Source organism: Heterodontus francisci, chromosome 9, assembly GCF_036365525.1.
Source record: "Heterodontus francisci isolate sHetFra1 chromosome 9, sHetFra1.hap1, whole genome shotgun sequence".
Classification (NCBI taxonomy): domain Eukaryota; kingdom Metazoa; phylum Chordata; class Chondrichthyes; order Heterodontiformes; family Heterodontidae; genus Heterodontus; species Heterodontus francisci.
In genome coordinates this window covers 18149374-18175878 of record NC_090379.1, presented here as the reverse complement: position 1 = coordinate 18175878, position 26505 = coordinate 18149374, and the positions used below count along the sequence as shown (strand labels likewise).

At 44.7% G+C, this 26505-nt stretch overlaps 1 protein-coding gene across 1 annotated transcript; it reads left to right on the top strand.

Moving 5' to 3' along the window:
• Positions 1-3: 3 nt before the first annotated feature.
• On the top strand, positions 4-26432 carry slirp (SRA stem-loop interacting RNA binding protein). Its single transcript, XM_068038609.1, has 4 exons — positions 4-112; positions 15006-15064; positions 25619-25726; positions 26300-26432. The coding sequence occupies exons 1-4, from the start codon at positions 43-45 to the stop codon at positions 26369-26371; spliced, it is 309 nt and encodes a 102-aa protein (XP_067894710.1). The 5' UTR covers positions 4-42; the 3' UTR covers positions 26372-26432.
• Positions 26433-26505: the final 73 nt, after the last annotated feature.

Sequence of the window (26505 nt, the reverse complement as noted above, 5' to 3'; positions counted from 1 at the left end):
CGGGTCAGAGTTCAGAGGTCAGTGCTAGGCGGCAGTTACAACATGGCGGCGGCTCCTTCCAGAAAGAGCTTCGAGATTTTCGTGTCGCGGATCCCCTGGATCTTGGCGAATAGTGAGTGGCACCGCTTCCACCCTGTGTTTATTTATTGTTTGCGTTTGTGAAGGAATGGAGGAAGCCGGTTATAGTGGTTCACAGGCTGGGCACCGCCTGCCAGCCTCTCCTCCCCCAGGCCCTTTCGCTGTTTATGTATAGGAGCATAGGAAGATAGGAACAGGAGTAGGCCATTCAGCCCCTCGAGCCTGTCCAGCCATTCAATGAGATCATGGCTGATCCGGGGCCTAACTCCATATACCTGCCTTTGGCACATATCCCTTAATATCTTTGCTTCACAAAAATCTGTCTATCTCAGATTTAAAATTAACAACTGTTCTAGCTTCAACTGCTGTTTGTGGGAGAGAGTTCCAAACCTCTACCACCCTTTGTGTGAAGAAATGCTTCTTAACATCTCTCCTGAACGGTCTGCTCCTAATTTTTAGACACTACCCCCTAGTTTTAGAATCTCCAACCAGTGGAAATAGTTTATCTTTATCTAGCCTGTCTTTTCCTGTTAATATTTTGAAGACTTCAATCAGATCACGCCTTAACCTTCTAAATTCTAGCAAAAACAGGCCTAATTTATATAATCTCTCCTTGTAACTTAACCCTTGTAGTCCAGGTATTATTCTTGTAAACCTACGTTGCACTCCCTCCTAGGCCAATTCTTCTTTCTTTTGGGCCTCCTTATCTCGAGAGACAATGGATACGCGCCTGGAGGTGGTCAGTGGTTTGTGAAGCAGCGCCTGGAGTGGCTATAAAGGCCAATTCTGGAGTGACAGGCTCTTCCACAGGTGCTGCAGAGAAATTTGTTTGTTGGGGCTGTTGCACAGTTGGCTCTCCCCTTGCGCCTCTGTCTTTTTTCCTGCCAACTACTAAGTCTCTTCGACTCGCCACAATTTAGCCCTGTCTTTATGGCTGCCCGCCAGCTCTGGCGAATGCTGGCAACTGACTCCCACGACTTGTGATCAATGTCACACGATTTCATGTCACGTTTGCAGACGTCTTTATAACGGAGACATGGACGGCCGGTGGGTCTGATACCAGTGGCGAGCTCGCTGTACAATGTGTCTTTGGGGATCCTGCCATCTTCCATGCGGCTCACATGGCCAAGCCATCTCAAGCGCCGCTGACTCAGTAGTGTGTATAAGCTGGGGGTGTTGGCCGCTTCAAGGACTTCTGTGTTGGAGATATAGTCCTGCCACCTGATGCCAAGTATTCTCCGAAGGCAGCGAAGATGGAATGAATTGAGACGTCGCTCTTGGCTGGCATACGTTGTCCAGGCCTCGCTGCCGTAGAGCAAGGTACTGAGGACACAGGCCTGATACACTCGGACTTTTGTGTTCCGTGTCAGTGCGCCATTTTCCCACACTCTATTGTCCAGTCTGGACATAGCAGTGGAAGCCTTACACATGCGCTTGTTGATTTCTGCATCTAGAGACAGGTTACTGGTGATAGTTGAGCCTAGGTAGGTGAACTCTTGAACCACTTCCAGAGCGTGGTCGCCAATATTGATGGATGGAGCATTTCTGACATCCTGCCCCATGATGTTCGTTTTCTTGAGGCTGATGGTTAGGCCAAATTCATTGCAGGCAGACGCAAACCTGTCGATGAGACTCTGCAGGCATTCTTCAGTGTGAGATGTTAAAGCAGCATCGTCAGCAAAGAGGAGTTCTCTGATGAGGACTTTCCGTACTTTGGACTTCGCTCTTAGACGGGCAAGGTTGAACAACCTGCCCCCTGATCTTGTGTGGAGGAAAATTCCTTCTTCAGAGGATTTGAACGCATGTGAAAGCAGCAGGGAGAAGAAAATCCCAAAAAGTGTGGGTGCGAGAACACAGCCCTGTTTCACACCACTCAGGATAGGAAAGGGCTCTGATGAGGAGCCACCATGTTGAATTGTGCCTTTCATATTGTCATGGAATGAGGTGATGATACTTAGTAGCTTTGGTGGACATCCGATCTTTTCTAGTAGTCTGAAGAGACCACGTCTGCTGACGAGGTCAAAGGCTTTGGTGAGATCAATGAAAGCAATGTAGAGGGGCATCTGTTGTTCACGGCATTTCTCCTGTATCTGACGAAGGGAGACCAGCATGTCAATAGTCGATCTCTCTGCACGAAAGCCACACTGTGCCTCAGGGTAGACGCGCTCGGCCAGCTTCTGGAGCCTGTTCAGAGCGACTCGAGCAAAGACTTTCCCCACTATGCTGAGCAGGGAGATTCCACGGTAGTTGTTGCAGTCACCGCGGTCACCTTTGTTTTTATAGAGGGTGATGATGTTGGCATCGCGCATGTCCTGGGGTACTGCTCCCTCGTCCCAGCACAGGCATAGCAGTTCATGTAGTGCTGAGAGTATAGCAGGCTTGGCACTCTTGATTATTTCAGGGGTAATGCTGTCCTTCCCAGGGGCTTTTCCGCTGGCTAGGGAATCAATGGCATCACTGAGTTCCGATTTGGTTGGCTGTATGTCCAGCTCATCCATGACTGGTAGAGGCTGGGCTGCATTGAGGGCAGTCTCAGTGACAGCATTCTCCCTGGAGTACAGTTCTAGGTAGTGCTCAACCCAGCGGTCCATCTGTTTGCATTGGTCAGTGATTATGTCCCCCGATTTAGATTTGAGGGGGGTGATCTTCTTGATGGTTGGCCCAAGAGCTCTCTTCATGCCATCATACATTCCTCTGATGTTTCCAGTGTCTGAGGCCAGCTGAATATGACTGCATAGGTGTTGCCAGTAGTCGTTTGCGCAACGCCTAGCTGTTCTTTGTGCAGTACTTCTGGCTGCTTTAAGTGCTGCGGATGTTAAATCGCTGGGGGCTTTCTTGTAGTTCAAAAGTGCAATGCGCTTAGCGGCTATGACAGGTCCTAGGCCAATATATCCTTCCTAAGGTGTGGTGCCCAGAACTGCTCACAGTACTCCAAGTGGGGTACTTTCATGTCATTATTAGACCTCCGGACTGAATGGTTCTGGTTGGCTTTCCCTTCCCCAGAGCCACTGGGTCTTTACCTGCGATTCGGTGCTAAGGGTACATTACAATTAACGATGAGGGGAGGTTCTGCGGCCCATCATCTTTCATGTATCTAGAAAAAAGTGCCTCTCTCTCTCTATACCCCCTCTGGTATAGCATCTTATTGTTTTCGGTCTTTTCGCCTGTACTGTTCACGCCAGGAGTCCCCTTGTTAAAATTATTGAACTCAATGTTCAGTCCAGAAGGCTGTTGCAACATAAAAACAGAAAGTGCTAGAAATATATAGCAGGTCTAACAGCATCTGTGGAGAGAGAAACTTAACGTTTCAGGTCTGTGACCTTCCATCATGTTACAACCGAGACGGGAGGAGTGTACTGTTTACTAGTTCCACTCTGTTCCTCGAGCTTGCGTTGATGTTCACTGGAGCATTGCAGAAAGCCAAGGACAGAAATGTGGGCATGAGAACAAAGGGGTGTGTTGAAGTGGCTAGCCACTGGAAGCTCGGGGTCACGCTTTCGGACTGAGCAGAAGTGGTCCGCAAAGCGGTCGCCCAATCTGCATTTGCTCTCCCCAGTGTAGAGGAGACTGCATTGTGAGCAGCAAATACAGTATACTAAATTGAAAGAAGTACAAGTAAATCGCTGCTTCACCTGAAAGGAGTGTTTGGGGCCTTGGATGGAGAAGAGAGAGGAGGTAAAAGGGCAGGTATTATACCTCTTGCGATTGCATGGGAAGGTGACGAGGTGTCGGGGGTAATGGAGGAGTGAACCAGGGTGTCGCGGAGGGAACAATTCCTTTGGAATGCTGACAGAGGAGGGGAAGATGTGTTTGGTGGTGGTATCATGCTGAAGGTGGTGGAAATGGCAGAGGATGATCCTTTGGGTATGGACACTGGTGGAGTGGAAAGTGAGGACAAGGGGAACCCTTTCGTGGTTCTGAGAGGAAGGGGTGAGGGCAGAAATGTGGGAAATGGGTCAGACATGGTTGAGGGCCCTGTCAACCACAATGCGGGGGAATCCGCAGTTGAGGAAAAAGGAAGAAATAAGGGAAGCTCTGTTATGGACGGTTGCCTCATCAGAACAGATGCTTCGAAGAAGAAATTGGGAGAATGAAATGAGTCCTTAAAGGCAGCAGGATGTGAGGAATTGTACTCGAGGTGGGAATCGGTGGGCTTATAATGAATATTAGTGGACTGTCTATCCCCAGAGACGGAGAAAAGAGATCGAGGAAGGGAAGGGAAATGTCAGAGATGGACCATGTAACAGCGAGAGAAGGGTCGAAATTGGAAGCAAAATTGATGACGTTTTCCAGTTCAGGATGAGAGCAGGAAACGGCACCGATACAGTCATCAGTATACTGGAAACAGAATTGGAGGATGGTGCCTGAGTAGGACTGGAACAAGGAATGTTCGACATACCCCACAAAAAGACATAACTAGGACCCATGAGTGTACCCATAGCAACACCTTTTATTTGAAGGGAGTGAGTGGAGATGAAGCAGATGTTGTTCAATGTGAGAACAAGTTCACCCAGGCGGAGGAGGGTGGTGGTGGATGGGAACTGGTTGGGCGTCTGGTCAAGGAAGAAGCGGGGAGCTCTCAAACCGTCCTGGTGGGGGATGGAGGTGTAGAGAGATTGGATGTCAATTTATGAGTTGGGGTTTGCTCCCTTGGCAAATTTTCTCCAATTGTCTTTTTTAACACTGTCCATATCACCAACTCACTGTCCAAAGCAAGACCAAAAGCAATGTCACAAGAGTCAAGCCTCCTGACCCTTATAAATCTTGACCTGTCACTTCCTTGTAAACATCTTTCCCCAAGTCACTGGACTAGTAACCCAGAGACCCAGGGTATTGCTCTGGGGACATGGGTTCAAATCCCACCACAGCAGAAAGTGGAATTTGAACTCAATTAATAAAAATTTGGAATTAAAAGCTAGTCTCATGATGGCCATGAAATCACTGTCGATTGTTGTAAAAACCCATCTGGTTCACTAATGTCCTTTAGGGAAGGAAATCTGCTGACCTTACCTGGTCTGGCCTACATGACTCCAGACCCACAGCAATGTGGTTGACTCTTACATGCCCTCTGAAATGGCCTAGCAAGCCACTCGGTTGTATCTAACCGCTACGAAGTCAATAAAAAGGAATGAAACCGGAAGGACCACCCGGCATCGACCTAGGCACCGGAAACGACAACGGCAAACCCAGCCCTGTCGACCCTGCAAAGTCCTCCTTACTAACGTCTGGGGGGCTTGTGCCAAAGTTGGGAGAGCTGTCTCACAGACTAGTCAAGCAACAGCCTGACATAGTCATACTCAAGGAATCATACCTGACAGACAATGTCCCAGACACTGCCATCACCATCCCCGGGTATGTCCTGTCCCACCGGCAGGACAGACCCAGCAGAGGTGGTGGCACAGTGGTATACAGTAGGGAGGGAGTTGCCCTGGGAGTCCTCAACGTCGACTCTGGACCCCATGAAGTCTCATGGCATCAGATCAAACATGGCTAAGGAAGCCTCCTGCTGATTACCACCTACCGCCCTCCCTCAGCTGATGAGTCAGTACTCCTCCATGTTGAACACCACTTGGAGGAAGCACTGAGGATGGCGAGGGCACAAAATGTACTCTGAGTGGGGGACTTCAATGTCCATCACCAAGAGTGGCTCGGTAGCACCACTACTGACCGAGCTGGCCGAGTCCTAAAGGACATACTTGCTAGTCTGGGTATGCGGCAGGTGGTGAGGGAACCAACAAGAGGGGAAAACATACTTGACCTCGTCCTCACCAATCTGCCTGCCGCAGATGCATCTGTCCATGACAGTATTGGTAGGAGTGACCACCGCACAGTCCTTGTGGAGACGAAGTCCCGCCTTCACATTGAGGATACCCTCCATCGTATTGTGTGGCACTGCCACCGTGCTAAATGGAATAGATTTCGAACAGATCTAGCAATGCAAAACTGGGCATCCATGAGGTGCTGTGGGCCATTGGCAGCAGCAGAATTGTACTTAACCACAATCTGTAATCTCATGGACCGGCATATCCCCCACTCTGCCATTACCATCAAGCCAGGAGACCAACCCTGGTTCAATGAAGAGTGCAGGAGAGCATGCCAGGAGCAGCACCAGGCATACCTCAAAATGAGGTGTCAACCTGGTGAAGCTGCAACACAGGACTATCTGCGTGCCAGACTGCATAAGCAGCATGCGACAGACAGAGCGAAGCAATCCCATAACCAACGGATCAGATCTAAGCTCTGCAGTCCTGCCTCATCCAGCCCCGCATGGAGGTGGACAATTAAACAACCAGCTGGAGGAGGTGGCTCCACAAATATCCCCATCCTCAATGATGGGGGAGCCCAGCACATCAGTGCGAAAGATAAGGCCGAAGCATTTGCAACAATCTTCAGCCAGAAGTGCCGAGTTGATGATGCATCTTGGCCTCCTCCTGAAGTCCCCAGCATCATAGATGCCAGACTTCAGCCAATTCGATTCACTCCGCGTGATATCAAGAAACGACTGAAGGCACTTGATACTGCAAAAGCTATGGGCCCTGACAATATTCCGGCAATAGTACTGAAGACCTGTGCTCCAGAACTTGCCACGCCCCTAGCCAAGCTGTTCCAGTACAGCTACAACACTGGCATCTAACCTGCAATGTGGAAAATTGCCCAGGTATATCCTGTACACAAAAAGCAGGACAAGTCCAACCCGGCCAATTACCGCCCCTTCAGCCTACTCACAATCATCAGTAAAGTGATGGAAGGTGTCATCAACAGTGCCATCAAGCGGCACTTGCTTAGCAATAACCTGCTTAGTGACGCTCAGTTTGGGTTCCACCAGGGCCGCTCAGCTCCTGACCTCACTACAGCCTTGGTTCAAACATGGACAAAAGAGCTGAACTCAAGAGGTGAGGTGAGAGTGACTGCCCATGACATCAAGGCAGCATTTGACCGAGTATGGCATCAAGGAGCCCTCACAAAACTGAGGTCAATGGGAATTGGGGAAAACCCTCCGCTGGCTGGAGTCATACCAAGCGCAAAGGAAGATGGTTGTGGTTGTTGCCGGTCAATCATCTGAGCTCCAGGACATCACCGCAGTAGTTCCTCAGGGTAGTGTCCTAGGCCCAACCATCTTCAGCTGCTTGATCAATGACCTTCCTTCTATCATAAGGTCGGAAGTGGGGATGTTCGCTGATGATTGCACAATCTTCAGCACTATTTGCGACTCCTCAGATATTTAAGCAGTCCATGTAGAAATGCAGCAAGGCCTGGACAATATCCAGGCTTGGGCTGATAATTGGCAAGTAACATTAGCGCCACACAAGTGCCAGGCAATGACCATTTCCAACAAGAGAGAATCTTACCATCTCCCCTTGACATTCAACAGCATTACCATTGCTGAATCCCCCACTATCAACATCCGAGGGGCTACCATTGACCAGAAACTGAACTGGAGTAGCCATATAAATACCGTGGCTATGAGGAGGTCGGAGGCTAGGAATCCTGTGGCGAGTAACTCACCTCCTGACTCCCCAAAGCCTGTCCACCATCTACAAGGCACAAGTCAGGAGTGTGATGGAATACTGTCCACTTGCCTGGCTGCGTGCAGCTCCAAAAACACTCAAGAAGCTCGACACCATCCAGGATAAAGCAGCCCGCTTGATTGGCACCCCATCTACAATCATTCACTTCCTCCACCACCGACGCACTGTGGCAGCAGTGTGTACCATCTACAAGATGCACTGCAGCAATGCACCAAGGCTCCTTAGACAGCACCTTCCAAACCTGCGACCTCTACCAAATAGAAGGACAAGAGCAGCAAATGCATGGGAACACCACCACCTGCAAGTTCCCCTTCAAGTCGCACACCATCCTGACTTGGAACTATATCGCCTTTCCTTCACTATCACTGGGTCAAAATCCTGGAACTCCCTTCCTAACAGCACTGTGGGTATACCTACCCCAAATGGACTGCAGCGGTTCAAGTAGACAGCTCACCACCACCTTCTCAAAGGCAATTAGGGATGGGCAATAAATGCTGGCCTGGCTAGCGATGCCCACATCCCATGAATGAATAAAAAAAAAGTCGAAAAATAACCCTGCTGGGTAATATCTGAAGACGGGTGACTTCCAGTAAGGGCTTGTTTTTAGCTTTCCTTGATTCTTCCAGTAACTCTTGTTTACAAGCTCAGTCCAAAAGACCTTCTGATGACCTTTTTTTTTAAGACACAATGTTCCAGCATCTATGGAAGTTTTTTTCAGTTTTACCACACACATCCTCATAATTTAACAAAAAAAATGGAAGCACTTGGAACAATCAGAACTGGCAAGGTTAGAAATGTAATAGACTTTTTGCAAGTGAAAGTGGGGGAAGGGGAAGAACAGCAAAAGGGAAAGTGTGTGATAGGGCAGAGGACAGGAGAGATTAAGTGACAAAGATGTCATGGAATAAAAGGCAAAGGGAGTGGTAATCGTCATAGTAAAAGACAGCATTTGTCCAGAGACGACGTTCATTTCTGAATAATGAACAGCTCTGTCCAAAAGCAAAAACATGAAAAACAATGTTTAAGACTTCTACATGATAAAAAAAAAACATTGAAAATGGTCTGAAGTTGTTGAACTCAATGTTGAGTCCAGACGACTGTAGAGTGCCTAATTGGAAGATTTAGGTACTATTTCTCGAGTTTGGGTTGAGTTGCACTGGAACACTACAGCAGGCCGAGCACAGAAATTTGGGTGTGAGAGCATGATGGTGACTTAAAATGGCAAGCAACTGGAATTATGGTGTCATGCATTTGGACTGAGCGGAGGTGTTCCGTAAATCGGTCACCCAATCTGCGTTTGGTCTCTGCAATGTAGGGGAAACCGCATTGTGAGCAGTGAATACAGTATACTAAACGGAAAGAAGTACAAGTAAGTTGCTGCTTCACCTGGAAGGAGTCTTTGAAGCCTTGGATGGTGAGAAGAGAGAGGGGAAAAGGGCAGGTATTACTCTTCCTGCGATTGCATGGGAAGGTGCTGTGGCAGGGGATGAAATGTCGGGGATGATGGAAGAGTGGACCAGGGTGTCGTGGAGGGAACGGTCCCTTCGGAATGCTGGCAGAGGAGGGGGAGATGTGTTTGGTGTTGGCATCACGCTGAAGGTACTGGAAATGGCAGAGGATGATCCTTTGGATGTGGAGGCTGGTGGGAAGGAAAGTGAGGGCAAGGGGAACCCTGTCATGGTTCCAGGATGGAGGGGAAGTCCCGAAATATTATTTACTCTGGATCCACTGTTTGTGTGAAGATGAACTTCTGAGTTCTAAATTTATCTTTTACTAGATTGAGTTTATCTCTCCTTGTCCTCATAATTTAAAGCATTATTCTTTTTAGATTAGATTTAGCTTAGCAACATAGGAGCAAGAATAGGCCATTCAGCCCATCGAGCCTGCTCTGCCATTCAGTATGATCATGGCTGATCATCCACTTCAGTTCCTTTTTCCCACACTATCCCCATTCCCTTTATGTCATTGATATTTAGAAATCTGTCAATCTCTACTTTAAACATACGCAATGACTGAGCTTCCACAGCTCTCTGGGGTAGAGAATTCCAAAGATTCACAACCCCGTGAGTAAAGAAATTTCTCTTCACCTCTGTCCTAAATGGCTTCCCCCTTAATTAGAAATTGTGTCCCCTGATCCTAGACTCCCCAACCAGGGGAAACCTGCATGCTGACTTTCTGCATTCCTTGTATGAACACACCCAAGTCTCTTACAAGTTTCACACCTTTTCAAAAAATATTATTCTGCTTTTCTATTCTTAGGACCAAAGTGAATAACTTCACACTTCCCTACAATATACTCCATCTGCCATCTTGTCACCCACTCACTTAACCTGTCTATATCTCGTTGCAGCCTCTCTCTGTCCTCCTCACAGCTTATCTTTCCATCTAGCTTTGTATCATCAGCAAGCTTAGATACATTACTTTGTCTCTTCGTCTTAGTCATTAATATAGATTGTAACTAGCTGAGACCCCAGCACAGATCCTTGCAGCACTTCATTATTCACAGCCTGCCAGCTTGAAAATGTCGTGTTTATGCCCACTCTTTGCTTTCCGTCTGTTAATCAATCCTCTATCCCTGCTAATATATTACCCTCAGTTCCATGAGCCCTTATCTTGCCTATTAACATTTTGTGTGGCATCTTATTGAATGCCTTTTGGAAATCCAGGTATACTACATCTACTGATTTCCCCTTTATCTACCCTACTAGTTTATATCCTCAAAAAACTAATAAATTTGTCGAACAGGGTTTTCCTTTAGTAAAACTATGTTGACTGGTTCTAATCATACTGTGCTTTTCTCAGTGTATTGTTAAGATTTCCTTAATAGTTTTCAGTACTTTCCCAACGACTGATGTTAGGCTAAATAGCTTGTCGTTCATTGTTTTCTCTCACACCGCTTTTCAAGAAAGGAGGGAAACATTTGCCAACTTCCAATCTGATGCGGCCGGTCCTGAATTTAAGGAATTTTGGAAAATCATAGCTAGCGCATCCACTATCTCTGCAGCTATCTCTTTTAGAACCCTAGGGTGTAGGCCATTAGGCCCTAGGAATTTGTCAGATTTTAGTCCCTTACGTTTCTCCAATATTTTTTCTGTACTGATCTCAATTTCCTCACTCTTTTTAGCCCCTAGGTTACTGTCTATTTCTGATATGAAACTTCTGTCTCCTACAATGAAGACAGACATAAAATATTTGTTCAATGCCTTTGCCATTTCCCCATGATAATTTCTCCTGTTTCTGCATCTGAGGGACCAAGGTTTCTTTAGCTAGTCTCTTCCTTTGATTATACTTATAAAAGCTCTTACAATCTGTTTTTATATTTCTGGCTAGTTTACTCTTTTTTCCTTTTTATCAACTTTTTGGTGGTCTTTGGGTTTCTAAAACACTCTCAATCCTTAGATTTGCAACTGTTTTTTGCAACATTGTAAGCCTTTTAATCTAATACTATCCTTAATTTCCTGCCTGAGCCATGGATGGGTCTTTCTTGCTGAGTTTTTGTTTTCAGCGGAATGTATTTTTGATTAACATTTTGAATAGTTCCTTTTAGATGTTTCCCACCGTTCATTTACTGCCATACCTTTTAGTCTAGTTACCCAATTTACCTTAGACAGTTCTCCCTTCTTACCTATGTAATTGGTTTTGTTTAAGTTTAAGATTCTTGTTTATTGATTGGAACATCTCACTTTCAGACTTAATATGGAATTCAGTGGTGTTATGATCACTATTTCCTATTGGATTTTTTTTACTGTATCATTACTAATTAACTCTGCTTCATTACACAAAACTAGAACTAAGTTAGCTTTATCCCTAGATGCTTCTACAACATATTGCTCCAAGAAACTGTCATGAAAACATTCTACAAACTCATCTTCTAGACCACTCTTTCCAATTTAATTGTTCCAGGCTATATAAAGATTAAAGTCCTTCACAATTATTCCATTGCCTTTGTTACAAGCTCCAATAATTTCTTGTTTAATGCTCTGTCCGACTGTATAACTACTGTTAGGGGGTCTATAAACTACTCCGACCTGTATTTTCTGATTCTTGCTATTCCTAATTTCCCCCCATACTGATTCTACTTCATGGTCTTCTGAGGCCAGATCCTTTCTCACTAATGTCCTTATGTCATCCTTTACTATCAGGGCTGCTCCTCCTTTGCCATTCTGTCTGTCTTTCAGAAATATTGTGTACCCTGGAATATTTATATCCCAACCTTGAGCACCTTGTAACCATGTCTCTGTAATGGCAATTAATCTCATAGAGTCATAGAGTTATACAGCCCTTTGGCCCATTGTGTCTGTGCCGTCCATTAAGCGCCTATCTATTCTAATCCCTATTTCCAGCACTTGGCCCTTAGCCTTGTATGCTATGGCATTTCAATTGCTCATCTAAATACTTCTTTAAATGTTGTGAGGGTTCCTGCCCCTACCACCTGCTCAGGCAGTGCGTTCCAGATTCCAACCACCCTCTGGGTGAAAATATTTTTCCTCAAATCCCCTCTAAACCTCCTGCCCCTTAACTTAAATCTATGCCCCCTGGGTTACCTTAATTTACCTCTATTTGTGCCACTAGTGCATCTATCTTGTTGCAGATGCTTCCTGTATTCAGATAAAGAACCTTTAATTTTTTTTTACTTCAATTCCCTGCAATGACCCTATTCGCTGATGTACAATTTTTGTTAAACACTCTGTCCCTTCCTGTCCCATTCTTCTCTTTACCTACAGTGCTATATTGTTCCGATGCCTCGACCTTTCTCTTTTGGTTTTCGAAATCTCTCTCCACCCGAACCCTCCACCCCCACCCCTGCTCCTTCCATTAGTTTAAAGCCCTGTCCACAGCCTTAGTTATATGATTAGCCAGGAAGCTGGTCCCAGCCCGGTTTAAGTGAAGCTCATCCCAATGGAATAGCTCACTCTTCCCTGAGTACTGATGCCAGTACCACATGAATCAAAACCCCTTCCTCCCATACAACTCTTTGAGCCATGCGTTTAATTCTCTAATCTGCTTGACCACGTGCCAATTGGCGCACGGCTCAGGTAAGAATCCAAAGATGATTACCTTTGTTGATCTGCATTTTAATTTGGACCCTAACTCCTCAAATTCTCTTAGCAGACATCATTCCTGGTTCTATCTATGCCTTTGGTTCCCACGTGGACCATGACAACTGGATCCTCCCCCTGGCATCGGGCAGGCAACACAATCTTCGGAGCTCCCGGTCGCGGTTGCAGAAAATGGTATCTATCCCCCTGACTATACTGTCTTTACCACAACCACATACCTCTTGGCTCCCCCCACTTGAATGGCATCCTTCACCATGGTGCCTTGGTCAGTCTGCTCATCCACCTTACAGTCCTTCTCATCCACACAGGCAGCAAGCACCTCGTATGTACTGGACAAAGTCGGGGCCTAAGGCTGCTCCATCACTATGTGCTGATTCCCCATACCTGCCTGATGCGCAGTCACACTCTCCTCTCCCTGACCATTGACCAACTCAGATCTGCCTAACCTAAGGGGTGAGGTAGGCAAGTGAGCAACAAGGTGGCAATTTGAGTATAATGTGGGGAAGTGTGCGGTTCTTCACTTTGGTAGTAAGAATAGAAAAACAGAATATTTTTTAAAAAGCATGAAACTTTTAATTATTGATGTTCAAAGATACTTGGGTGCACTTGTACAAGGAACACAAAGTTAGCATACAGATACAGCAATCAATTAGGAAGGCAAATGGCATGTTGGCCTTTATTGCATTAGACTTGTACAAGAATAAGGAAATCTTGCTATCCACATCTAAGGAAGGATGTACTTGCCTTGGAGGTGGTACAACAAAGGTTCACTAGATTTGTCCCTGGGATGGTCCTATGAGGGGCTTTTTTTTATTGCTGATGGGATGTGGGTGTTGCTGGCTAGGCCAGCATTTCTTGCCCATCCTGAATTGCCCTTGAGAAGGTGGTGGTGATGGTGAGCTGCCTTCTTGAACCGCTGCAGTCCTTGGTGTAGGTACACCAACAATACTGTTAGGAAGTTCTGGATATTGACCCAGCGACAGTGAAGGAACGGCGATATAGTTCCAAGTCAGGATGGTGTGTGGCTTGGAGGGGAACTTGCAGGTGGTGGTGTTCCCTTGCATCTGGTGCCCTTGACCTAGATGGTAGAAGCCGCTGGTTTGGCACATGCTGTTGAAGGAACCTTGGTGAGTTGCTGCAAGTACATCTTGCAGATGATACACACTGCTGCCACTGTGCATCAGTGTTGAAGGAAATGAATGTTTAAGGTGGTGGATGGGGTGCCAATCAAGCGGGCTGCTTTGTCCTGGGTGGTGTTGAGCTTCTTGAGCATTGTTCGAGCTGTACCCATCCAGGCGAGTGGAGAGTATTCCATCACACTCCTGAGTTGTGCCTTGTAGATGGTGGACAGGCATTGGGGAGACAGGAGGTGAGGTATTTGCTGCAGAATTCCCAGCCTCTGACCTGCTCTTGTATCCACAGCATTTATGTGGCTGGTCCAGTTCAGTCTATGATCAATGGTAACCCCAGAATGTTGATAGGGGGGATTCAATGATGGTAATGCCATTGAACTTAATGGGGAGATGGTTAGATTCTCTCTTGTTGGAGATGGTCATTGCCTGCCACTTATGTGGCGCAAATGTTACTTCCCACTTATCAGCTTAAGCCTGGATGTTGTCCAGGCCTGCTGCATCTGGACACTGTTTGCTTCAGGCTGAGGAGTCGTGAATGGTGCTGAACATTGTGCAATCGTCAGCGAACATCCCCACTTCTGACCTTATGATGGAGGGAAGGTCATTGATGAAGCAGCTTAAGATGATTGGGCCTAGGACACTATCCTGAGGAACTCCTGCAGTGATGTCCTGAGACTGAGACGATTGACCTCCAACAACCACAACCATCTTCCTTTGTGCTCGGCTGAGTAAATTGGGATTATGCTCTCGGGGGTTTAGAATATGAGAGAAAATCTCATTGAAATGTACGAACTCCTGAAGGGGCTTGACACCATAATCACAGAGAGGTTGTTTCCCCTGACTGGGGAATCTAGTAAATGGGGGCAGAGCTTCAGGATAAGGGGTTGATCATTTAAGACTGAGATGAGGAGACATTTCTCACACAGGGTTGTGGATGCTTCATTGCTGAGTATATTTAAGGCAGGGATAGATAGATTTTTGATATCTCAGGCAATCAAGGGATATGGGGAGAGGTTAGGAAAGTGGAGTTGAGGCAGAAGATCAGCCATGATCGTATTGAATGGTGGAACAGGCTCAAGGGGCCATATGGCCTACTCCTCCTATTTCCTATATTCTTGGATAAGTATGATTTACAGAATTTAATTAATATATTGATTGAGAGTTTGGGAGATTATAGGATTAAGTGTGCCTATTTATTTTTGCAGAAGAAATCAAAGAATATTTCGGACAGTTTGGAACAGTCAAGAAATGTCTTCTTCCATTTGTGAGTATTAGCTGCATTAACATTTTTGGTCTGGTTTAATAAATGTACGCTGGAGTTGCTTTGTTGTGTTCAGTGTACTAGATTTTTCCATTTCTAAAGTGAATTGTATGGAGTCCTCATTTTCTTGATGCAGTATAAAGATCTGGTAAGTGGTGTTCCACAGAGGTCTGCTCTTTATTTTCGGTATCTTATTTACACAAATGGAAATTCCATGGAATTTTTTTACATTACAGGTCTGAGCTAATTTGGAGATATGGCAAATTGTAATAGATCTTGAAGAACTCTAGAGGACTGACAGGATGGGCAGATGGGTGGCAGATGCTGTTTAATGTGGAAAATGTGAAGAATAAACTTTTGAAGTAATAGTGTAGAAAGCAGAGCACCTTCAATTATGAGATTTTAAGTCACAGAATGATTACAGCACAGATGGAACAGAGGAGTAGAGGGATCTTGGAGTGGATCTACATGGGTTATTAATAGTGGAAGTACAAGTAGATAAGGCCATTAAGAAAAAGCAAATGGCACCCCTGGTTTTGTATCTGGAGGCATAGAATACAAAGGCAAAGCTGTAATGTTGATCTTGTACTAGCTGTTAGGCTGCAGTTGGAATACTCGGAACATAGGACGTGGAGCAGGAGTAGGCCATTCAGCCCTTCGAGCCTGCTCCGCCATTCAGTAAGATCATGGCTGATCTTGTTGTGGTCTCAATTCCACTTTCCTGTCTGCCCCCATAACCCTTGACTCCCTTGTCTATCAAAAATCTAACTCGGCCTTGAATAAATTCAATGACCCAGCCTCCACTTCTTTCTGGGGAAGAGAATTCCACAGAATAATGACCCTCACCTCCGTCTTAAAAGGGAGACCTCTTATTTTTAAACTGTGTCCGCTAGTTCTAGTCTCCCCCACAAGAGGAAACATCCTCCCAGTATCCACTCTATCATGCCGCCTCAGGATCTTATATGTTTCAATAAGATCCCCTCTCATTCTTTTAAACCCCAGCGGATATCGGCCCAACCTGTTCAACCTTTCTTCATAAAATAAACCCTTCATCCCTAGAAATAGTCGAGTGAACCGTCTCTGAACTGTTTCTAATGCAATTATATCCTTTTTCAAATAAGTTGACCAAAACTGTACAAAGTACTCCAGATGTTGTCTCACCAAGGTCCTGTACGGCTGCAGTAAAACTTCCCTATTTTTATTCTCGATTCCCCTTGCAATAAATGCTAACATTCCATTTGTCTTCCTGATCACTTGCTGTACCTGCATACTAACCTTTTGTGATTCATGTACCAGGACACCCAGATCCTTCTGTACTACCGAGTTCTGCAATCTCTCTCCATTTAAATAGTATACTGCTTTTCTATCCTTTCTGCCAAAGTGGACAAGTTCACATTTTCCCACATTATATTCCATCTGCCAATTTTTTACCCACTCACTTAACCTATCTATATCCTTTTGTAGACTCTTAACCTCCCCTTGACAACTTACTTTCCTTCCTATCTTGGTGTCATCGGCAAATTTAGCTACCATACATTTGGTCCCTTCATCCAAATCGTTGACATAAATTGTATGTAATTGAGGCCCTAGCACTGATCCCTGTGGCATTTGATATGAAGATGCTTCTATATTTTTAAAGTTTTTTTTTGAGGACTCTTATTTAAATTGTGGAGATGGATTCACTGGAAAGCTGAAGATTTTATAAATGCTGGACTTTGTTTTGTTATTGATAGTTCACTGAAAGGACACTGAGATGTTGTTTGAAAACAACCTTTTGTTGGAAATCATGTGCTTTAAGCTCAAACAACAGAAACCTTGGTGATCTGAGGAAAATGTTTACAGAAAAGCCACATGTCAAGGTTTATGGAGGTCAGGAGGTTGACTTTCCGTTTGCGGTTTTGCTTCTGAGATATTGTTTTGATTCAGTTGGGGTGTGAACTGTTTTGAAGACAGTTAGTGTTTTGCCTGCCAAGAAAAAAAGAAACCCCCGCTCATTTTGCCTGCACCTCTCTGAGACCCTGAGAAGGCCAGTGTGTCAGCTCCTCTTTCTTCCTGTCTTTGGAAAAACCCTGTGATTCAAGTGTGGGTTGGCTGAAACTCCTGATGCCACATGTCTCCTAGAAAGCCTACCTGACGATTTCTCGACATCCATACCCAGACCATAAGGGACAACTGACTTCCTTCTGTATCTTCTCGTTTTTTTTCAAGAATTAGCAAGTTTTTGGCCAAAGTATTCTTTTTTAGTAACAGACCTCTGCAGAGAGAATTTCTGTTTTTTTCTCTGTGTGTGTGTGTGTTTGTGGTGGTGGGGAATTTATAAAGGGAACTTTCATATTTAAATCTGTTAATGCTTTGCTTTGTTACTGGGTAAGTCTTGTTTGATAATGAACTGATAATTTTGTTGTTTATTAAAGAAACCTGGTTGGTGTATTTTATTCTGGGATAAGGAGTAGAGTATATGATTGACTGAATTGGGAACTGGGTAAACATTTTAAAAATATGTGTTGTGAATTGCGGAGAACAGGACTAGAAAGACAGTGCACTCCTTCCACCTCAGTCGTAACACACTCCATTAGTTACAGCTTACCAACCCGGAAAAAACCCATTTATCCCTACTCTTTGCTTCCTGTTAGCTAACCACTCCTTTTATCCATGCTAATATGTTACCCCCTACACCATGTGCTCTTATCTTGTGTAGTAACCTTTGATGTGGCATTTTATCAAATGCCTTTTGGAAATTCAAGTACACCATATCTACAGGTTCCCCTTTATCCACCTTGCTTGTTACTTCCTTGAAGAATTCTAATAAATTAGTTAAACATGATTTCCCTTTCACAAAATCATATTGACTGTCTGCTTTGTACCGTTTTGGACATGGAATGAAAAGGACAGTGGCAGCATGAATACAAAGTTGGCTGAGTGACAGGAAACACAGTAGTGGTGAACAGTTTGTTTTCCGGACTGGAGGAATATATACAGTGAGGTTCCCCAGGGATCGGTACTAGAATCACTGTTCTTCCTGATGTATATTAATTACCTAAAATTGGGTAAACAGGACACAATTTCAAAATTTGCAGTTGATGCAAAACTTGGAAGTATTGTGAACTGTGAGGAGGATTATTATTTGCTATCCCTCAAAGGCGAGGATGATTGTCTTCTGTGAGTCCGAAGATGGCTGATGAGGCCGATTCGGGATCTACAGACTTTATGGCACGTAAGGCATTTGTTGTCATGTGAGATTTCTGGTCTTGTATTATTAATTCGGTTCTTGGCTTGTTCCTTCCGCTGCTCTCGCCTTTTCTCTTCATTTTGTTGTCATTGGGTCTCAAAATGCTGGGATCCTTCCCACAGACTCTGCCTCCATCTGGTTCGGTCCAGGGCAATGGTCAGTGGTCTCTCAGGAGTTGATGTCAGTGCTGCATTTCTTCTTGCTGGCTTTCAGCACATCCTTGAAGTGCTTTTGTCCTCGTCTGTTGTGTCTGCCCTGACTGAGCTGGGAGAAGACGACCTGCTTTGAGAGCCTGGTATCATAGTGATAAGCTTCAAGACGACATAGACAAGCTGGTTGAATGGGCGGACACGTGGCAGATGAAATTTAATGCTGAGAAGTGTGAAGTGATGCATTTTCGTAGGAAGAACGAGAAGAGGCAATATAAACTAAAGGGTACAATTCCAAAGGGGGTGAAGGAACAGAGAGACCTGGGGGTATATGTGCACAAATCAGGTTGAGAAAGCGGTTAAAAAGGCATGCGGGATCCTGATTTTTATAAATAGAGGCATAGAGTACAAAAGTAAGCAAGTTACGATGAGTCTTTACAAAACACTGCTTCAGCCTCAACTAGAGTATTATGTGCAATTCTGGGCACCACACTTTAGGAAGGACGTGAAGGCTTTAGAGAGGGTACAGAAGAGATTTACGAGAATGGTTCCAGGGATGAGGGACTTCAGTTACATGGATAGATTTAGGAAGCTGGGAAGCTCTTTGGAGAAGGGAAGGTTGCGAGGAGCTTTGATAAAAGGTGTTCAAAATCATAAGTGATCTAAATAGTAGATAGGGAGAAACTGTTTCTATTGGTTGGTGGAAGGGTAGAGAATCAGAGAACAAATCAGATTTGTGGTGAATGGCAAACGAACCAAAGGTGGCATGATTGGCTAGGCCTCCTCCTGAATTCCCCAGCATCACAGATGCCAATCTTCAGCCAATTTGATTCACTCATGTGATATCAAGAAACGACTGAAGACATTGGATACTGCAAAGGCTACAGGCCCTGACAACATTCCAGCAATAGTATTGAAACCTGTGGTACAGAACTTGCCGCGCGCCGAGACAAGCTGTTCCAGTACAGCTCCAACACTGGCATCTACCCAGCAACGTGGAAAATTACCCAGGCGTGTCCTATACACAAAAAGCAGGACAAATCCAACCCGGCCGATTATCGTCCCACAAGTCTACTCTCGATCATCAGTAAAGTGATGGAAGGTATCGTAGTGCTGTCAAGCGGCACTTGCTTAGCAATAACCTGCTCCGTGACGCTCAGTTTACGTTCCACCAAGGCCGCTCAGCTCCTGACCTCATTACAGCCTTGGTTCACACATACACAAAAGAGCTGAACCCAAGAGGTGAGGTGAGAGTGACTGCCCTTGACATCAAGGCAGCATTTGACGAGTATGGCATCAAGGAGCCCTAGCAAAACTGGAGTCAATGAGAATCAGGGGGAAAACTCTCCGCTGGTTGGAGTTGTAGCTAGTGCAAAGGAAGATGGTTGTGGTTGTTGGAGGTCAATCATCTGAGCTCCAGGACATCACTGCAGGAGTTCCTCAGGGTAGTGTCCTAGGCCCAACCATCTTCAGCTTCTTCATCAATGACCTTCCTTCAATCATAAGGTCAGAAGTGGGGATGTTCGCTGATGATTGCACAATGTTCAGCACCATTCGCGGCTCCTCAGATACAGAAGCAGTCAGTGTAGAAATGCAGCAAGACCTGGATAATATCTAGGCCCGGGCTGATAAGTGGCAAGTAACATTCGCGCCACACAAGTGCCAGGCAATAACTATCTTAAAGGAGAATCTAACCATCTCCCCATGACATTCAATAGCATTACCTTCACTGAATTCCCCCACTATCAACATCTTGGGAGTTACCATTGACCAGAAACTGAACTGGATTAGTCACATAAATACTGTGGCTACAAGAGTGGGTCAGAGGCTAGGAATCCTACAGCAAGTAACTCGCCTCCTGCCTCCCCAAAGCCTGTTCACCATCTACAAGGCACAAGTAAGAACTGTGGTGGAATACTCTCCACTTGCCTGGATTGATGCAACTTCAACAACACTCAAGAAGGTCAACACCATCCAGGACAAAGAAGTCCGCTTGATCGGCGCCCCATCCACAAGCATTCACTCCCTCCGTCACCGAAGCATAGTGGCAGCAGTGTACTATCTAGAAGATGCACTGCAGCAACTCACCAACACTTCTTAGCACCTTCCAAACCCATGATCTCCACCACCTAGAAGGACAAGGGCAGCAGATGCATGGGAACATCACCACCTGCAAGCTCCCCTCCAAGCTAAAGGCCTGCTACCCAATCCGAACCTGACGGGACCTGACAACATGTGTCACATTCGGGTCGGGTCGGGCCCCACATCCGGGCCCGGCTTTCAGGCTCTGGTCGGGTCGGGCCGTGCCTGGGTCGGGCCTGACACACACGGTAAGTGCTCTGCTGGTAAGTATTGAAATTTAAAAAAAACTTATCTGAGCTGGGAGTCCGGGACGAAACTGAGTCTGTGCAGTGAGCGAGTGACGTCACTATGACGTCAGCACGCATGCACTGCAGTTCCTGGAGGTTCAGTGTCAGGAAGATAAGTAAAGGGATGGTCGGGTCGGGTTGGGCTCGGGACAAAATCGGAGGGACTCGGGCCAGGTCAGGCTCGGGTCCGCTGTGGTTCGGGACGAAACTAAGTCTGCGCAGTGAGCGAGTGACGTCACTATGACGTCATCACGCATGCGCTGCAGCTTCCTGCAGGTTCGGTGTCAGGAAGGTAAGTAAAGGCTTGGGTCGGGTTGGGCTCGGGGCAAAATTGGAGGGACTCGGGTCGGGCTCGGGTCCGCTGTGGTTCGGTTGGTTCTTTTTCCTGACCTGAGCAGGCCTTCGCTCCAAGTCACGCACCATCCTGACTTGGAACTATATCGCCGTTACTTCACTGTCGCTGGATCAAAATCCTGGAACTCCCTTCCTAACATCAGTTGGTGTACCCACGTGCCAAGGACTGCAGTGGTTCAAGAAGGCAGCTCGCCATCACCTTCTCAAGGGTAATTAGGGATGGGCAATAAATGCTTGCCTAGCGAGTGACGCCTGTATCCCATGAACGATTAACAAAAAAACTGGAATGCACTGCCTGATTGTGTGGTGGATGCAGATTCACTCGTGGCTTTCAAAAGCAAACTGGATTAGCACCTGAAGAAAGAAAATTTGCAGGGCTACCGGGAAAGGGCTGGGGAGTGGGACTGATCTTAGAGCTGGCATGGACACGAAGGGCTGAATGGCTGTCTTCGGTGCTGTAACCATTCTGTGATTCTATGATCTCAGAAGGCATAAAGGCAATGGATAAAGTCACTGGAATGTTACTAGGGGTGAGAACTTATAATTAATTATGAAGAGAAACTTGAAGTTTTTTTAAATTAAAGGCGAGTATGTTAAGTAGTGACTTGATTGAGGTTTTCAAAAGCTATGCAGGGTTATAGTGACATTGTTTCTTAAGAACATAAGAAATTGTAGCAGGAGTAGATCATATGGCCTTCTCCATTCAGTCTGATCATGGCTGACCTTCTGTCTCAACTCCACTTTCCTGTCCATTCCTTAAATCCCTAATTCCTTAAGAGACCACTGGTTCAGGATAATGATTAAAAAGATTTGAAAAAAATTACACATTTCTAGAATGTAAAATTCTCCATAAAGTATTGTTGAAATATATGATTTTAAAAAGGAATTATATAATTCGATGGAAAGGGGGAATAGTAATAGATATATGGCGAGTGTGATGAGACTAGATGGTTTGTGCAGTAAAACACTGGTGCAGATTAGATGTGCTGAACGTGTACCTATGCTCTTATCCCATGATTCTAGACAAGGCTTTTGATAAGGTCCCACACAGGAGGTTAGTGAACAAAATTAGAACACATGGGATTGGGGGTAATATACTGCTATGGATTGAGAATTGCTCAGCAGACAGAAAGTAGGAATAAACGGGTCATTCTCAAATGGTAGGCTGTTACTTGTGGGGTACCGCAAGGATTAGTGCTTGGGCCACAGCTGTTCACAATCTATATAAATGATTTGGATGTGGGGACCAAATGTAATAATTCCAAATTTGCTGATGACACAAAACTAGGTGAGAATGTAAGTTGTGAGGAGGATACAAGGTGGCTTCAAGTGGACTTGGACAGGCCAAATGAATGGGCAAGAACATGGCAGATGGAATATAATGTGAATGTATGAAGTGATCCACTATCCATTGTCTCTCGAGATAAGGAGGCCCAAAAGAAATGAAGTGATCCACTTTGGTAGAAAAAACAAAGGCAGAGTATTCTTAAATGGTGAGAGGTTGGGAAGTGTTGATATCTAAGGGGACATGGGTGTCCTTGTTCATGGGTCACTAAGAGCTAGTATGCATAGAGGAAGACAAGTGGCATGTTGGCCTTCATTGCAAGGGGATTTGAGTACAGCAGTAAAGATGTCTTGCTGCAGTTGTATAGAGCCTTGGTGAGACTGCACCTGGAGTAGTGTGTACAGTTTTGGTCTCCTTATCTAACGAAGCGTATACTTGCCATAGAGGCAGTGCAGCAGAGGTCCACCAGACTATTCCTTGGGATGGCGGGTTTGTCTCATCAGGAGAGATTTCAGAAACTGGGCCTGTCTTCTCTAGAGTTTCCAAGAATGAAAGGTGATCTCATTGAAACTTAGAATTCTAACAGGGTAGATGTGGATAGGATGTTTCCTCTGCCTGATGAGTCTGGAACCAGAGGACACAGTCTTAGAATAAGGGGCAGGCTATTTAAGACAGACGAGGAGGAATTCCTTTACTCAGAGGGTGGCGAATCTTTGGAATTTTACCTCAGGGTGCTGTGGAAGCTCAATCTTTGAGCATGTTCAAGACAGAAATCGATAGATTTCTGGATACTAATGACATCAAGGGAAATGGGGATAGTGGGGAAAAATGGCATTGAGGTAGATGATCAACCATGATGTTTGAATGACGGAGCAAGCTCGACAGGCTGAATAGTCTTCTCCTATTTCCTATGTCCCTAAGAGGGAATGGTAGCAGAGTGGTTATGTTACTGGACTAGTATTTCAGAGACCTGGACTAATGATTCGGGGAGACAAAGTCAAATTCCTCCATGGCAGCTGGGGAATTTAAATTCAAAATAAATCTGGAACATAAAAAGCTAATATCAGTAATGGTAACCATGAAACTGCTGGACTGTCATAAAAATCCATCTTGTTCGCTAATGTATTTTTGGGAAGGAAATCTACTGCCCTTGTCTGGTCTATGTGACACCTGACCACCCCACCGCAATGTGGTTGACTCTTAACTGTCCTCTGAAATGGCTTTGCCAGTGGCATCGACATCCCATGAATGAATTTACAAAAAAACTCCAGCTGATGTGAGGAACGTTATAAATGATCTCTTGCTGATTGGATGACTGACAACCTTTAAATACAGTCTGTAATGACAAACAAATAGACAGCCCCACCTGTATGGATTTCACTGAGTTGTAGAAATTTTATAGCGCAGAAAGAGGCCCCTTGGCCCATCATGTCTGCACTGGCTGAGACAAAAAAAAGCCACCCAGCCTAATCCCACTTTCCAGCATTTGGTCTGTAGCTCTGCAGGTTACTGCACTTCAGGTGCACATCCAGGCATCTTTTGAGACTAACAAATTGGGCACTAGGCAAATTGATCTGTAACCACTGTTGTGAAGGGGATATGTTCCTTTTGTTGAGACTGTTGATTAACACATATGCCTACAAGAATTTGAAATCTGTTTCTGCTCCAGACCCATAACATTTTAAACTGGGCAAACCAGCAAGTAACTATAAGGGAAATTAGAGTTGCCAGGCCTTGTGAGCAGCACATAATCTGTGAACTGGACTTTAGACACCCTAGCTTTAAATCATAAATTACACTAACATGGACTTTGGGGATGTTTAATGGGAAGGATTACAGGACAGTTAAGAATATACTATTGTCTTAAAAACAAGTATTTTATTCCCCATGTATATTTGTATTTTGCAAAAAAAGACACCTTGCCATGTGTACTGCAATGCTCCAATCTACTGATTGAATGGCTCAAGTTGATTTGGGGCTTGGGGAGTACTGCATTAACTCAATCTGTCGTATTATGGATGACTAGGACCAAAAATGCAGCAGGGTAGAAATCCATTATTTAATGCATGGGAGCTGCCATTCAGGCCAGTATCTAACCCTTTAATAAACTTGTAGTCTGTAGAGATGCAGGAAATGATTTTTTTTTTACCACTGGGCAAGGAAATTAGTATGTAGGTAGTTTTTTGACTTCCAGTTGTTAAAGATCCTTTTAAAATAACATTTTTATTTAAAATTTGGGATACTATTACAGAATTACTGCTATGGTGTGATTGAGCACTCCTGATGTAATTGACAGATGAATATTGCGAGCAATGATGCTGATATCTACATGATGGGGTTGTCAATCAGAATTTATTGGATTTGAGTGCACATTATTGATGCTGAAGCAGGATTGTTGATTAGATGAAAAACGGTTGTTCCATTAGTCAAATCTTGTCAAAAGCTATTATTGCTGTCAAAATAATTCCTTTTTAATAAGGTCTTTGGATTGAGTCAAACACTTTAATACGTTACTCCAATGCACCTGTGAATAGCTGGGTCAATGATTTCAAACCAGTATGACAGTCTTGTCAAGAGACCCGCAACCTCAAAATTACTCCACAAACTACGATGGGTTCACAGTTGCCATCATACCTGATAAGAGTAATCACTTTAAAACCTTTGATTAATTCAGCATTTAGGTTCAATGAAGAACTCATTTTAATTAGGTGTTGAGGCTATCGTAATACAATGTTGGCAAAACTAACTTCCAACATTGGAATCTGCAGATGAGGCACCTCCTGTGAACTGAACAGTAATAAATCTGATCAAACTTGTTCACAGTTTAATATTGCGATCAGTTGCAAATTATCTTCCATCAGATTTAAAAAGTGCTTTTAATGAATGTTCCAAGTTGCTTTAGTGGTGTGAAGAAAATAAACAGTGATCCACCTGCTGTGCTGTTTGAAAGGACAAAGTTTGTTCAAGGAAGAAGTGAACTGTAATGAGACTGGGGCGCTGGAGGCACAGTTCCTAATCGTGAGGGGAAAACCTCAAATGGCATAATTAGTAATCCTTCTTTGAACATTAATGGCTAAATGTATGCTGCTCCAATTACTGGACTGAAATGTTCAGGAAATGCCAGTAAATTGAAAGTTGTAATGTTCAGCACTATGCCACTTTTTATTGCAGGACAAAGAGACTGGCTTCCACAGAGGATTCTGTTGGGTTGGCTTCCACACAGAAGAAGGGCTTCAGAATGCACTGCAGAAGGAACCACACCTCATAGAAGGAGCAAAGGTAGTTTCAAAGAGTGCTTTTGGGTTTACCAACTACTAACTTTACTATACATCAAGAAACTCTGTCCAGAGACTAAAAAGCCTAAGCTACTGCAAAACAGACTCGTGCCACCTTCAGTCTCACTGGCTGCACACTCTTCTGTTGAGTGATAGCTTACAGTATAGCTAATCTACCTCAATGCCATTTTCCTGCACTATGCCTTGATATCTTTAATATCTAGTAAACTTGCATCCTCCACGTGGATGTAAAAAAAACCTCAGGCACAAGAAAGTTTTGTTTTATTTTAAAAGTGAACAGAAGTGCATTGTCGAACAGTGGCACCAGTCAGAAAATCTATGATACAAAGGCCAATTTCATCTAACAGCTGAGTGCTGTCCGTTACTCAACCACCTGGTTTTCATTTAATGGACTGTGTAGAGGAGGCAATTTAAACTTTGTCAACTGACTCTGCCACATTTAGTTGAGTTTTAATGGTCCAATTTACAGCAACAGATTCCATGGGGATAATGTTGGTATTACATTAATGCAGAAGTCGAAATTGGATAACTCATTAAAAATTTATTCTCTTCACAGCTTCAAGTTCAGAGAAACAGAAAATTGTTTCAAGGACGCAGACCAAATAAAGTCACTGAATCAGCAAGTTGACACTGACTGTGGAGAGTGCAGTTTAAGGTGTTTCTCCTAATTAAAGATGGTGATTTAAACACTTGTGACTACTTTTTTAAAAAAAAGTCTTGCTTTGCAGACCTAGGGTACTTGCTCTAGCTTTTTAATTAGAA